We start from the raw sequence: 16,319 nt of genomic DNA, 5'->3' as shown, positions 1-16,319 counted from the left end.
GCACCTTTTGATACAGGCTGACATTTTATGGCTATGCCATAAACTTACTAGAGGATAAAACTTTGTTTACTTGGTTTTTAAAAACACATTAACACCTCTTAATGTGAGCTTTCAGCAGTGATCCATAGCATACAGTATTGGGGGATATGGAAAAGTGAGTAGCACATGGGCACAGGGAGGACTTGCCTGCTGTGACAAAGTTTGCTGCATCTGGAGTGCAGCTCCTGGTGATGCCTTAAGTTTTAGCTTTCATATTTTTTAGATTTTGTACTGCCTTAACGTGTGACTCTGAACTTCATATAAAGTGTTAGCAAGTTCTCTTCACAGGGTAGTTAGACAAAACATTCCTTTTCCAGCTTAAGAACCAGGAACACCGTTAGAGCTTTAGGGCCAAAAAGTATAAACAACAGTGAATTGAGGAAAGTAATCTGGCAGGATGGGACTTCATAACCTGAAGCTGCAATTAGGCAATTAACCCCAATATATAAATGGACCAAAACTTACAAAAGTGTGAGAACTCGTGACTGGTCATCCATCCGGGGTCCATCTTGGGCAGAGCCACGACTGGGCTCTTGTACTGCCCAAGATGAAAGCCTTTGAAGGCCTTCTAATGAATACCTTCTTTAGCTTTGTCTAGCCTCTTTAGGCATCACTGACTATGGCCCTGTTTATTCTTTTAACCTCTTGCTATTCCAGGTGCTCTTGTGCTACATGAAGTTAATGCCCCCCTGCTTGTCTCCTGCCTCTAATATTCCTCATCTGCTGCCTTCCCAGCCAGGTCATACACAGGGAAGCCAAGGACAAGTTTGCAGTTCAGATCTGTCCCTACTTTCATCTGCTTTACAGCATGTTCTGCTACTTCTGGACACCTGATGCCTGAATCCATTGCATAATGTTTCTCTGAAGAGATTTGGCAGTTTCTTTGCACTGTCTTTGTGCTCCAGTCCTGCCTGGCACAAATCCCAGAATCACTGGATGGGTAAGGCTGGAAGGAACCACTGTGGCTCATATACAGTTTTCCAAGGTGGGGTGTAGAGCTGCAACAAAGAGCTCAGCATAGCTCTTCAAACATGGCTCCTTCAGGAAGCCATGTCCAGAAAGTTCATTTTACATTCTCATTCCTGGTTTTGTGGTTTCAGGCTGTGTTACTTGAATTTCTCCTTGCATAAATCTGACTGGAAGAAGTTTCACCCAGAATCCTTTGATATAATAACTTCTTAGATTTCTTAGTAAGTCTTGATAGATGCACATTATTGTTGAATCTGTTTTGGAGTCACCCAAGCTCTACAGTTAAGATGTTGTTACGTTTTCTCCATTTTACTAGAAAAATTCTGCCTCCAAATTACACATACAAAACTTCTCACCAAAAAATGTAACTTTTGTGGTAAAAGCGATAGGATGTTTTTCTGGATGGAATAAAAATAATTTCCCTAAAGTATGCAATTTATCAGGGGAAGCTGGACTGTCACAGTAGATGTTAAAGGAGCTCTTTATTACATTTGAGAGGAAAAATTCTTTGATAAATCTTTTTATTTGTAGCATATGGAAGTATACTGCAAGAGGAAATGGGTCTTCTCTTATCCTAAATTAAATTCCTTTGTAAACCTGTCATTACCTAAAATTGCTTTCTTTGAGATCCTGAACAGTTATTTAATGTGCATAGAAATACCAGGGAGTTTGTAGCTTACAAAGTTCAGCTGACATGTTTGCATTGCTGCAATTAATTGTTTAAATTCATCTTTCAGTCTGAATTTGGGAGAACTGTTATATTGTCTGATGATATCTTAGACTTGTAACTTCTACATTTATACTAGCAAACAGGTTTTCTCCTTCAGGATATTTCTTGAGTGAAAACAAACAAACCACCACTCTCACAGTTACAGGCAAGAAGATTATTATGGACAGTTAAAAAGAAATTTACTGTACCTCTGTAATTATTTGAATTGGTATTTTAATTTTCCAGCTACTACAACTTTGCATGTAAATACAACAGAGACATGCTGAAGGATGCCAGATTTTCTGTGGCTCTTAGGCTTTCAGCACAGGACAAAGGGTAAACAGAGTGAGACTGGGGAGATGCAGTTCATTAAGAGTTAAACTTCAAAGAAGATTAATACCACTTTCCATACCTGGTAAATCTTCCATGGATTGGCTGTGTCCTAGTCATAACTCTCCTTCTGTTTCAAAGGAAAACAGGGTGTTTCAAAATGCAAGCAGAGTTATTTGCCTTTAGATTAAGGAGAGATTCCTGTATGAGCTAATCTTTATTTTTGAAAATTCAGTTTCTTGTTCTGTTTCTGAAAAGTGGGAACATCATGTTTTACCTTTGTAACCTGTGCTTAAAAACAAATAAATTCAACCTGCTAAAGGATAGAAGAGTGGGTTGGAGATGCCTATCTGGGTAATACCAGTGAAAAATTTACTCCAAATCCTGCTTTTCAGGTTACTTGTGTTGAAAAGGTGTTCTAAATTCAAATCTCTTCTATTTTGCTCTCTGAATCATCGTCTTCCTCATCTCTGACTGGCTCTATCATCAGACAAGAGCCCTTCCTTTTGTTCTTGCCTTTTACCTCATCCTAAGGTCTTCCTGCTCCTTCCAGCTTCATTTCTGCCCTTTCACAGGTTCCATTTCCTTAAGGTAAACGTAAGCAGGGAGGTCAGCCTGTTCTGATCAAAATACTTTTGCCCCTAATCACTCAAAAAAAGGTGCTTATGAGAGGCTTTAAATAAACTGACCTGTTTGTTATTGAAGACTTCCGTTTACATTAACTAAGCTTCTCAGTTTTTCCACTGCTTCCTAACATTTGTGCTCAGGAGTAATATACACAGATGTGCCTTATTTTTTTCTTTTTAGTGGCTGTCCGTAGAAATATTTATTACTATTTTGGGGAAAAAATATTGTCCAGAGTACTGCAATATAATAGCTTAAAAGTCAGAAGTGAACTGCAGTTTTGAAGATGGAATATTCTTGTTTTTTTAGGCTGCTTGCCAGTATTACCCTTTTGACATTCCTGTAGGTGTCTCAATAAATTGATTTTGTGACTGTCTGGATTTAATCAGAATGACCTTATGTAAGTATCTATTTTATATAAACTGTTAATTAACACAGTTTTCTATTAGCCTAGAAAATCAGTCATACATGAAGAAAATGTATCCTGCTGTGAGGATATATATTTATATATGTGTATATGTATATATGATATATACATTTGTATGTTATATGTGTAAGCAAACACCTAGCAAACTATGTTTTAGGAGTAAGAATTTTCAGCATTTGTGAAAGGAAAAGCTTTATAAGGAAAGGAAAAGGTTGATATGAATATCCATACACAGATCCCTTAGTATGAATAATGGATGAAAATGTAGAAAAAGTTAATTTCCAGACACTCCTTCCAAAACTGCTTCCTTTATATTCAGTCATCTGAGAGGTAGATTGAAAATACTTTTGACTTCATGGCAGCAGCAAGTATAATTGTGGTTCTGAAATGAAACTGGCTAAAGCAGGAGGAAATCAAGTTGCTATGGTCTATAACAATGGCAGTTTGTTTTTGCAAGATGCCAACAAGGACTTTTGAGGGAGCTGACAGACATTTTCATCTAAGTTACAGAGTGCAACCTTAAAACAGGCCACATGCTGGAAAACAGCCTCACCACTGAATGGGAGCCAGTAGAAAGCAAAAATAGGTGAGTTGACTTTTTAGAGTGAGCCATCACAGAGCCGAGCGTTTTCATGCATGTGTGACTATCCCATGTGTGTTGCTAGGAAAATACAGTACAATGTCACTTCTGCAATAGTCACCTTTTTTTGGAAAGCTAATTTCAGGCACTGACTGTGCATTAAGAAGTTTGATATGACCTATTTGATTCTGTATTTTTATATGCATACACAAAATCACATTTTTATATGATCACTGTGAAGGATCCACTGATGAGTACTGATGAGAACTCGTGTGCAGTCAAGTTCTGCCCACTTGGACAGATCTTGGCCCTCCCCAACCCAGGCCATGCTTTTCCTCCTCACAGTGACCCTTGCTTTGCTGCACAAGTAAATTTGAAGGATACCTTGGCAAAGGGGGAGTGCATTCTTTGGTAGAGGGCAATCAGTATTTGCATTATTGTTGGTTGCTCTGTGTAATCCAGAGATGACAGAGAGTGCTGCAAACATCTTACTTTCTGTCAACCAGTACTGAATGTGTCACTGTGATTTAACCAGCAGTGGAAGAATGGGACTTGTCAGCACATGTTAAGAACATAAATTGGTTGGCCTGAACCTTTCATTCATAGAGCCAAAGGCAAAATAAAATAACAGCTGAGGGGAAGCTAGCTCTACCTCTTCTCACTGGCACGGGGTGCCCAGAGAAGCTGTGGCTGCCCCATCCCTGGAAGTGTTCAAGGCCAGGTTGTAAAAGGCTTGGAGCAACCTGGGATAGTGGAAGGTGTCCCTGCCCATGGAATTAGATGTGTTTGGAACTGGAGGTAGAACTAGTTTGGAACCCAATGAGCTTTAGTGTCTCTTCCAACCCAAACGAGTCTGGGATTCGATTCTGTGATTCCCCCATAGATGGAAATAGGGAACCAAGAAGTCACTGTATTGCCATGCTCCAGTTCAGACTAATTCAATTCCTATATGCTGAGAATTGTTCTTAAAGAGAGTGGAGAGAGTGGAAGATTGCTGCCTTGTGCCATGTGCACAAACTGACCTCTGTCTGAATACAATTTTAGGGTGCAGAGAGGACTTGGCCAGACGAGAAGCTGGAACAGGTACAAGGGTGGTTATTCATTGAGCAAGAACAGTCTGAGAGGGGCTTATTTCTTTCACTTTATTCAGTAGACGAAATCCTGCCCTGTTCTGCAAGTTGCTGTGAATTCTTTGTAGCTGTATTTTGTTTAGTGGCTAATGGAGACCAGGGCCCTGTATGGGTTTAGAAGGGAACCTTTCAGGGTGGGGCTTTAGCAGGCTAGTTTCTGAAGTGATTCCCCAGAGGCTTCAGCCAAACAGGTATTTCCAAACACCATATTTGGCTGTACTTGGGAAGGTCACCTGCCTGCCAGTGCCTACTGTGTCACTATCTATCAAGGGTATTTTTTACACCCTTAAAAGAAGCATTACCAGATTATCCAGTCTTTTCTTACATCAGCATTAATCAACCAAAGAGATCTCGATTGCACTCCAAGAGGATTTTTTTAGTATATTGCCTAAAGTGTCCTGAGTGGGATTATTATAAAGCTCCAAATGGGGAGGAGCTGAGTGCTGCTCCCTGTTGGAAAGGGCACAGGAGGCACTCGTGTAACCTAACCTTGTTTTAAATCCTACTAAACATTGGCTGCAGATGCAAAAGGTTGGGATAGCATAGCTTCCATGTCTTAATTCATTGTTTATCTTTTCTGGATGCTGCAGACTCTTCAGGGCAAAACTCAGTTAAAGGTGGAGAATCAAGGGAAAATCATACCACATCAAGCATATTTGGTAGGTTTAAATGCTGACACAAAGACTGTAATTCTCAAGTATTTCTTGATAGAAAACATTTGTTTTTAAATGAAAACAAAAATATGAAGTTTTCTTGTGAGACGTTCTACATTACTAATTCTGTCTTCCACACTGTTCCCCAGGAAAACTTTTCTCCTCTAAAATGCAACATTCTCCTCATATGAAAAATACTTGAGACCACAGAAAGAATGCAGTGTGCAGTACAAAAAATAGATACTCTGAGAAATTAAAGGAATGAACCTTTTTTGTCTTCCAGAAATGACTACAGATCACACTTTCTGTTTTATCATTTAACAAAATTACAAATTCCAATGATATATTTCAGGTTGCTGATCATGTAATTGCTAAAATTCATTCTTTTAGAGCACCTGCAGGATGATTAAAATACTGAAAATACTTAAAATTGTTTAAAAATATTGAACTTCAGAGTTTCGGGGGGTGGGTGGTGGTGTTAGTAATTTCCTTGAGAGTTTAAAAAATACTAACACAGATTTGCAGAGATGTGAATATGAATCTGTCCTTCAATATCTCATTTCTACCCAGCTATCACCGTTAAGAAACATGTGATGTACAGGGTCCCTCGTAAAGCTGGAGGAAATCTAACAGAGCTATACAGAATGTGAGTAGGCTCTTTCAAATGTTGCAGTCTAATATTTCTAATCCCTTATGAGGAGTAATCTCTGTAGGCACCAACTCATGCATGTCAAAGTGAGGAATTAAAGTTAATAACTCTATTTCTAAACCAAATATTGTCATATTTGTCCTCTTCTCTAATCCTCTTGGTGGATTTAAATCCATGACAGGCTTGAATTTTTGAGAAAAGGTCTTTAGTTATCAGGAACACTTAAAAAAAAAATCACTGCTTCACTGCTTTTATAGCTCAAACAGCTTCCTTGATTTTTCTGTACACTTACTTTTGAAAAATTCCCCTCTGGGCTGAGATGGAGCACTAGAAATTTGAGAGCCAAAGAGTTTTGGTTTTTTTAAGTAAAGCTAGGAGTGGTTCAGAAATATTGTTGAGAATGGAATGCCTTCTACAACCACCTTATCATATTTCAGTCTGTCTTCTTGGCATTTTTTCTTGTGCATACCTCCAAAGAATATTTGGATGTCATCTGGCCAATGCTTCAAATAATATTTTTATTCTGACATTTTTCTGTTGCCCCATTTTTGATCACTGTAATTAGAACAGTTTTATCTTCAGCTGGTGAATGTGTTATCCTGTGTAGCTCTTTCCTGAGCCTTAAATTGTTTCCTCTCACTTCCTCAGATCTTTGATTAAGCTTTCCTTCCTAACCTTTCCTTCCTCACTCAGATATATTTGCAGTCCTTTCCACTTGCCTTGTGGATTTGTTCCTTTCTTTTAGAGTGTGGAGATTTCCTGAAGGAGATTCAGCCATTCCCTGAAATTGTAGACAGAATTGTGGCTAATGACTATTTTGCTAAACAAATAGCTGGTTATAATTTAGTTGCATCTTTCAAAACACCCATTTATTTAATGGTTGTTATTTTTGGATGCACACTGGGCATCGTTTGGTGTCTGTGACCATGGAACTGGAGTTTAATTTACCTTCAATGTTATGATTATTTGTCATAAAGTGACATTTGAAATCACCATAAGCAGCAGGAGGGAAGGCGTGCCACATAAGTTACTCAGAGACCCTGAATCAATAAAATATGCATGTACTGTGCTGAAAGGTAACGTAGCATAAAATCCTTGTTGGATCTATATAAATGGATGAATCTCTAACATTTCTAAACAAAGAAAGAGCTTCAGTCCAAATTGTGTCAGCTCAAACTCATCTGTCTTAGAGTGGTGAATTATAATTGGCTTGACCACATCTCAAGCATTAATTAGATTGGGTTTGTAAGTGTAGTGCTAAATTTCTGCAAGTTTTATTTGACTCCTGTAATTGCCGTTTTAAAGCATTTTAGAAAAGGTATTTATTTCTATGTGTATGCATATAAATACACATGAATATATTTCTGTGTAAAGGTGGAGCCTTTATCTTTCCATGTCCCAGGAAATTTAAAAGGACTACAGACTGCCTGATGATCAGTTTGTGAACAGTCACCATTCCCCTGTGCTTCAGTGCTTCACATCTCAATGTTTGTGGTAGGTTTTAATAGTAATTTGATGCATGAGTTTCAACTTAATGAAATGTTGCATTTTTTTTCTGTACTTGGGAAGAGAAGATAAGGTAAGGCATTTTTAAATAAGGTAACAGCAGTTGAAGCTTTTTAACATACCAGCTTGCTAACTCTGCTACCCCTTACAGATAGCTAATAGATTTAGTTACGAACTCTTAAAATGGAATTATTGTAAAAGAAGGGATTTAAAGAACTGTGTATTCTAACTGTGAAGAACTAGCTTGAGATCGATCAAGAGTGTGATTCTTTCTGTTTTAAAACCAGATGATTTGTAGTTCCTCATAAATTATGGGTTTCTATTAAAAATGTAAGTCATAATTTAAAAAAAAATTGGCAGCCTAAGCAGCAAAAAATGAATGTGTCATATTCTTGGTTTTAAGCTAGTATTACAAGTCTGAGTATAGGGAAAAGGAAAACAAGCTGGAGGTAATGGTTTAATTTTTTTTTTTTAAAGTTCTGTAAGTTTTGGCATAAGAGACATTGTAATAAAAATAGCCTGACAGAGCTAGACCTGTCCTATGGCTTTTGTAGCTCTGAAGTGCTAGACCCAAATTTTTTGTTCAAGTTCATAGTATGCTAACATGTTCTGGCATTGGGTTTTAAGTCCCACAGAACATGAAAGGCTGCTCATAGAATATAGATTAAATGTTTAGTTGGCAGGAATTAAAAGCTAATAGTAATTTGAGTGCCTAATACTACTCAGAACAGTTAACCCAGAAATACAGTGATCTAGGGAGAAAAATTCCTATATTACTCTAGTTAAGCAATGTCAAGTAAATTTCAAATTTCTGAAGTAATAAACCTCATTTAATGAACATAGAGTGCCATTTAGCTGGACATCACTGACATGAAGATGTAGTTAAAAACGGGGAAGCCTTGGAGCTCAAATGAGCTTCATGATCTGCCCTGGCTGTCAGTACTGGTGCAGATGTGAAAGGCTGGAGAGCTTGGACTCTACTTCTGGGAGCACAGTAAATATTACATATGCATCTATATTCATAATTATCTATTAGATATACAGCAACTGGATGTTGTGAGCTGTTGTTTTTCTCTTTCTGAACTACTCACAGCCAAAGGGCCAGGAAACTGTGCTGTGCCTGTAATCAGCCGCATAGCAAATTTTGGCAGATTTTACTACTTAGTTCTGGTGCCTGTCCTTCAAAAAGGATGCTGAAAAACATAAATTGAGGGAAGAGACACAAAAATTATGCAAACCTTGGAATAACTTTCTTGGTTTCTTTCTTTAGTTCATGCAAAAACTGCCAAATGCTGGTTATGATCTGTGAATTACTTTTTTTTTAATCTGTGCTGAAAAGCCATGCTCAGAAACAATTCTAAACAAATCCAGGCCAGAAATAAATCACAGTCTGTAATGAGTGAGATATTTATCCACTAGGAAAGTTTATTTAGGGACGCAGTGAAATCTTCCAGTTCAACACTGGAAGTTTTTCAGAGAAAAGGCATGAAAGCATCTTGTGCATGAAACAGAATTGACAGGCTTGATTTTAAGAGGAGCTGACCTTTGGTCATCTGTATTTATGCAGAAGTGTTGGGCATAAGAGGTTAAGTAGTCCATTCTGGTCTTCAGAATATATTTGTTGTCTATAGATACTTAAATGGATGAATTGTCTCTGAAAGTCATACATGAGGTTTAATGTGTCTGGTTATACACAAGGTGTAAGTCCCATTTTAAAGAAACATGTGTCCCACAAGGCACACTTTAAGAAATAGATTCATCATTGCAGATCATGGGCAGATTGCTCAAAGAGTGAGATAAGTGCAAGTATCCAGAAGGGTGGTGTTTGTCTGCAAGAGGAACTGCAGTTTCCACTACTGGTGCAGGAGGATAGTGAGGGCTATGGAACTGGAAGAAGTACCTAATGGATAATTACTTTGCTGTGGATGTTTCCTGTTGTCTCTAGGCTGTGAATTACAGAGAATATTGCCTCTTCATTGAAGCTGTTTCAGTGCCTTTAAACCAAATGGTTTTGCCCATTTGTCTGCTCTGAGGTGGTGTAGTTTAAGACCTCTGTCAAAGCCATGTTCTACAGGGCAGAATTTGAGCTGCAAACCCCAGTTCAGGTTTTTGGGGATAGGCTTTCTGTCTTTACTGGACTGTTTTGTTAAAGCAGCTTCCTTTGGGGAGGGCTGGAGGTGAGGAGTGAAGGGGCTGGCTGCAAGCTCCTCATGCCACCCGTGTTTGTCTGTCCAGTGAAGCTTTGCTGCCACGCTGTGGTGGAGATGGAGCCGTGTTTGGGGCTGGATGGTCCAACCCTCTGACAGATCCCTTGGACCAGGTGAGAGCTGCCTGTAGCAGGAACATCTGCTTTCACTTCCCCCGTGTTGCAAATCTCATCCCTAAAAGCGTGATCAGGAATAAATGCCCCTGACAGCATCCAGTGGTGCCTCTGTATTTTGGAGGCTTCTGGACAAGGTGGGTTTTGCTACATCAGCTCTGCAAGAGTGAAGTCAAACAGAGGGGGGAGGAAGGGACATTGCCAGCTTATACAGTACTGCCCATTTCTAGCTTTTAAACACAGAATGTGGTAACTGCAGTCACAGGTGATAAGAACAGCTGTGGAATAAGTGAAAATACAGGCAACTGAAATATTCTAGACTTTTTCTTTCCTACCTTCTAGGCAAAATATTCTAAGTTTGTATAGGATGAATTCCTGATGTTTTCTGGTGCCAGTAATTCAATGCCATGTATAAACAGAGTCTGAAGCATTAATTCTAGAAAATATATATTAACTTTTTGAAAATAAGTAAATAAGATAAAACATTTAATTCATTACAGTTTGTTATTACTGTTTTGGTAATGTCTTAATCACAGGTAGAAGTGAACACATAAAAATATAGAGGAGTTATAAGGAATCGCTCTGATCTTATACAGCTTCTAGAACTACATTAAACTACTAAAACCCCAGACAGAAAGAAACTTGTAGAGCTTTTTAAGCAGTTTGGCTGATGGTGAGGGGCCAAAGTCCTGACTGTCTTCTACGTGTGGTCCATCACAACTCCAAACTGTGACCAACTGCTGTGGCAGTTGTCTAGAGACCCCTGTTAGTGGTGGGAGGAATTATCTTCAAGGTGCTGTGGAACAAAAGTGCTTGAAAAGACTGAAAAGCTGTAAAGAAAAATGGTTTATGTCTTTTCAGTCCAGTCTGGTCTGCAAGTGGAAGTGACTTTTAAGTGATGCTTCAGTATTTCATTCCACTCTGCAGGCATTCTAGTGATAATTGGCTTACTTGTTGAAGGCCAGAAAGAAATATAATTATTGTACAATACAAATATTGTATTTTCATTACCTCTGATTTTTAGTCATACAGTCCTGTTCCAGAATAGGTCTTAGAAAAACTGGGTGGCTTTAAGGAAGGGATTACCTAAGCAGCTCATTTGATGAGGGTTCCAACCTGTGAGTGCTGGCTTTCTTGATAAGGTTTTGTATCTCTTCCTGTATTTGATTAGAATGTAGTTGCTATTTAAATAATAATAAAAAAAAATATATTTAAATGAGGTAATAGGATTGGGCAAAAATACCCTCTTTTTTGCATAAGACCTAATTACTCATAGGGAAGAAAGGTCCTAAGTAATAATTTAGTTATGGAAAACTGACTGTAGTGCAGGAAACAGTCTAATTTAAAAAAAAAAGTCCCTACACTATGTAATAAATCAAACTCTCCACCAAGAATGTTGTGTTTAGAGATCCTTCAGTATTAATAACTAGTGTTTTTTTAGGAAAACAGATGTACATATTTCATTCTCCTTGTCATCCCTTCAGTATCCTGTATTGGTTAACGATAATAATTAACTTCCAAAACTTGCTCTTTTCAAGCAACACACTTCCAAGATTACTTGTGCATTGCCTTTTATCTACCTCATCAACTTCCAACCTCATTAATAATTTTTCCTGTTCTCCATCGTCCATAGAATCTGAATTGCTTTATGGAACAATTCTTTTGGGTCCTGGTGGCTACAGCGGGCTTGTCAGTAATGTTTAGTTCTAATTGGACTGAGAATAAGAAGATGGAACACTCTCCCTGAGAAATGGTCTCTATGTCCTCCTCTCCAGCAGTATTGAGTAGCAGTTCCTGGCAGGACATCGTTGTATTTTCACACCCCATTAAGCTTACAAACCAGTCGCTGTGCTCTTGCATTGACTCCAGCAACCTCTTGTAGCAGAATCCAAGTGAAAAGAACTGGGAGAACTGTGAAAAGTTCTCTTTACAGGCAGGGACAAAACTTTGGATTTAATGGCATAGGTTTTCATGGTTTCCAAATAGTAATATTTTTCATCCTTAAGGGACAGTTTTCTCCACCTTTCTTCCTTTCTCTTTGTGTTCCCCTTTTCCTGACAATTGAAATTATGACCCAGAGGATGATTTTAAATTTTAAATTGTGAAATGAAGATGTTACTTAGGTATGAAAGACAGGGCAAGTTAATTCAGTTTTGTTATTTGTATATGTTAAAATAGCATAGGGATTCCAAAGCACACAGTACTGAAAGATTTCAGAAGAGTGTTGCTATAAATGCAGAGAAATGTTTGTTTTCAGTCCCTAAGCACAGATAGTCTAGTCATGAGGCTTCTGCAAAATAAAATTAATTTTTTTCTTCCTTTTGCATGCCATCTTCTCTTTGACAGAATATCATAATCTTTGTTTGTCTATAATATTAATTTATTTGAGAGTATAATATGCCTACTTGGAAAAATCTGGACAAGTCTGTGTAATCAGATCTGTTGTGCTTGCTGTGTTGCTTCTCTTTGGTGCAGTTTCACAACAAACAAGCTCACACTCATATTTTTAGTAACTATGGCAACTTTAGAAGCTCTGTCTCTAAAGCTGAGCATACAATACAGTGCTGAAAGTGTAGGTAGGATTAGAGACTCTCGAATATGTTTAATTTTCTCTCTGTGTCTCTGTCTTTGGAGAGGAGCAAGAGGGTAATGTGAGTATTAGCTGGGGACTGGCTTTAATCTCTGCAGACACTCAAGTCTGCCAGGGTCTGCTCCCAGCTGTCCAAAGGCCTCATCCTTCCCCAGCATGTGAACAAGGACATGATGAATATTCATGGCTGTGGTCACAATAGAAAACCTACACACAGAAAGGGGTTTCTGAAGGACTGAAAATGTTATTGAAACCATTTTGCAGCTTCAGCTACAGTAGTCAGTAATGATAAATGCCACAATGGTGATAGAGTTCATAAGAGAATGGGGATGTCTTAGATATTATGTAAGCATGAATGGATCTGGTAATAGGAAAAGAGCATGTGCCATGGACTTTAGCAGCAGGTTTGTGTTGAAGGACATAAAGACTATAGTAGCAGGATCATTCTCAAGGCTAATATGCACAAAAGTTTTGAGAGTACTTTTTTTGTCTGTATGATACTTTGTGTTATTAAGAACTGTCAGTCTCTGAAAATTGCTGTCAATATTATAGATAATATGCTTTTATGTAAGTGCTGTATTTTATGCAGAAGCAGTATTTTAGGAACACAACAAGGAAAGTCTGCTTCTCATCCCAGGAGGCGAGCCAGGGAGGGTGGTAGGATGTTTTTCACAGTCCACTGGGAGAACTTCATGTTACTTTTTGGCATTCATAACATGCCCTAAATCAGACCTGGAAAAGGCCTGGTAGGTGTCAGCCTTGGTTTATCTGCATTCATCAGCTTGCATGCTTTGCTGGTCTGAAATCTGTTCTCACCATTGGCACTAATAACTGAGAGTCTACACATATATGGTTTTATTACTTCAGCATCTTATTGTTTTATATAGTCAAATGTAATCTTCAGTGCAAATACCAAGTTTATGTAACCTAAATGTAGATTGACACTTGTCTTTTTACTTCATTCTAGTAGTAATGCACTGACAAAAGAGGATATATTCGTATTCTCTCTTGTGTTCACCTGTTAAGGCTTTGATGAGATGCATAATTTGTTTTGGTCTTAATTTCTCTCCTATGTCATTACCTCACACTGGATTTTTTTTTTTTTTTTTTTGTATAAAGATGGTGTGTAGCATGCTTCCTGACATAGTTGAAAGAGATCTGTCAGGAAAAGAAAAAAGTTCCATAGTAGTTAACACTTCATTTTTTTTTTTTATTTTCAATTTTGGACTTCTTGAATTTGAAAATAATTATAAACTGCTACAAAAAGGCTGATTTACTGACACATGCCAGTGCAGGGCTGTTCCCTTATGTTTGTCCAAGCTACTCTTCATCTAAGTTCTTCTCTCGCTGTTGAGGTTGTGTAAGATTGTTTCAGTCCAGTTCCTCTCTTCTGTTGTTTTGTCTGAAGTTCCCCTCTGTCTGAGTTTTCCCCTCCTGTCACCCTGTGGCAAATGCCCACAAGAACATTTATCTCTGTGCTTAGATGCTCCCCAACCCAAAAGACGTCAAGGAGATGAGTAAATTATACATATTCTTCTACTGGATGTGAAGCTACATGTAGTAAATAATTGGTGCCCTGCAGGCAAACCACTCATGGGATTCAGAAAGGCTTGGCTCCTGTATGGGTAACTTGGGAAAGATTATATCATAACCACTTTTCAGCTGCAGAATTGGGACCAACATCTCTGACACTTCATAAAAGGAACACTGTAGTTCACTTGGAAGATGCCTGGTTGATAATCCTGGGAATTTAAATCCTTTGTCTACATCCCTGACATGTGCCTCAATCCTGGCCTCAAGGGACCACCTTGGGAGGTGAATGAGTTGCAGCTTGTGCCCATTTAAACATCAGTGGGAGCTCTCTGCCAGTGATCATAGTATCTGGTCTCCTGGTAAGTGTGTAAAAGCACCCAGGCATAAAGGACTGAGTTTAGGTAATGTTAGAAGTCAAAGAAGTTTAAGTGTCTCTGATACTATCTGTGCTGTTTTCAGATATTAACCTGGATAAGTTGTCTTTTTCTACATCTCTTCAGCTTTTGCAGTGAATATAATAGTCATATTTCCTGTACATGATACACAGCTTATTTGTCTGCCAGTGCCTGGAAGTGTAGTGTTGAAGTATTCAGATCATAAACAACTGACTTATTTTTTATTTAAACTCACTAGGAAGATCATTGGAACATTTCAATTGACTGTAATTTTGTTTTAAAACAGTATGTCTTTTTAATTCCTGCAGTTCATTAGGTTGGGGTTTTTTGTTTGCTTGGGGTTTTTTTTCCACTTAATATAAACCCTAGAAAATTTGCATGAAGTTTAAGGGCCAACCTCTTTTAAAATTAAATTGCCTCATATGCAAGTATTTGCAGGTTCAGTGTCAGCACTTGTAAACGTATTACTTGTTCAAACCCTTGATTTCTACTACTTTTCTGAGTTTAAGAGATTGGGGGAGGGCTGGGGGAGGCGAATGGAGTAATAAATCAAAACAAACAATGTTTCATCTTTAAATAAATAAATGATCCTTAACTCTGCCCAACAGTTGTGAGCCAGTGGGCAGTTTATGCCATCCGGAATCTCACTGAGCAGAACGAGCAGAACCAGGCTCTGATTGCTCAGATGGAGCACAGGGGGCTGGCAGACACCTCTGCCCTCGAGAGGATGGGCTTGGAGATACAGCAGAGAGATGACAAGTTAATTCTGCGCTCAGCCAGGAAAAAGCCCTCCTGAGCAAAAACATTAGCACTAGTCAAATCACTAAAAGGGAATTTCTCTCATAAGATGTTTTCTCTTGCTCAGCAACCATTTTCTTTTAAGTTTCAGTCCCAGACTGTTGAGAATGTTGTGTTTGTTCTCAGAAAAGCTGCGAGATGATGCTTCTGCCTTCTTTTGCTGTAAACAAAAAGTCACTTATGTGCTTTCCATGTACCTGGGTAAATCAGCTTGTGTAAAAAGGTCCTTCTTGTCGTTTGGAGTTTCATTACTTCCTTTTTCATTAGAAGAAGAATGTCATATGCGCACTATTGACTTGTCATAATTTTCTTTTCTGAATCTGGAGATTACGATCATTAAAAAACTCTTCAAAGAGCTCCTTTTCAGGCTGCCTTTTCCATGTAAAAGATCTGTGCTGAGTCAGGGTTAAACTAGTAAAATTACTATTTTTTGATCATGGGACCTAAATATCTCTCTTTATATAAGCACCAAGAGAATGTTGAATGTACTTAAATATTTAGTGAATTAAACACAACATGGCTTTTGTCTGTTCAAATTATTAGCAAACTGTCTTTTCTACCTTGATACCTATCAGTCTTCATGACAAGTATATTAAAACCAAAGCTGAAGCTGTTGTGGCAACAGATGCTGCATTCCTTTGCACTGGGGCATGTCTCTGTTTTGGAGACTTGGGTGTTTGTTTGAATGTTATTTGTTCCTTTGGAGGGTAAGTCAGCCCACTTTCCTTTTATTTTGCACTTCTCATGGGTTTTCTGAACTTTGGCAGACTGCTGAAGAGGTAGTTTCTCACTGTGATTAATTCTAGCAGTTTCTTTTCACCCCTCTGCCTTTCCAAAACATTGACAAAACTCATTTCCAGTTAATTAATTCAAGAGAGGCAGAAGAATAGAAGGCCCTGCCTCTTCATTTTGGGTACCCTCCTATATTGTTGTTGGACCCTGCCACTGTGGAATGTGGCATGAATGAGATGGGGGAGAAGGGGGGGGGGGGGGGGGGAAGGAAGTGGGGGGCAGGGGGAGGAGGGCACAGTTAACTCTGTGTGTGCCATAGCTTTGCCCTGGAAGCC

General features: G+C 38.5%; 1 protein-coding gene across 1 annotated transcript in view; it reads left to right on the top strand.

The window, feature by feature from the left end:
- ATXN10 (ataxin 10) overlaps window positions 1–15,876 on the top strand; it is a 71,218-nt gene extending 55,342 nt beyond the window's left edge. Inside the window, exon 11 of the mRNA XM_021529924.1 lies at window positions 15,063–15,876. Coding sequence (XP_021385599.1) covers window positions 15,063–15,250 — 188 coding nt within the window. The 3' untranslated portion in view covers window positions 15,251–15,876. The remainder of the gene's footprint in view (window positions 1–15,062) is intronic.
- The last annotated feature ends 443 nt before the right edge of the window (window positions 15,877–16,319 follow it).

The sequence above is a fragment of the Lonchura striata genome, chromosome 5 (genome assembly GCF_046129695.1).
Source record: "Lonchura striata isolate bLonStr1 chromosome 5, bLonStr1.mat, whole genome shotgun sequence".
In the NCBI taxonomy this organism is placed as follows: domain Eukaryota; kingdom Metazoa; phylum Chordata; class Aves; order Passeriformes; family Estrildidae; genus Lonchura; species Lonchura striata.
The sequence above is the reverse complement of the archived record's forward strand: the minus strand, read 5'-3'. Positions and strand labels throughout refer to the sequence as shown.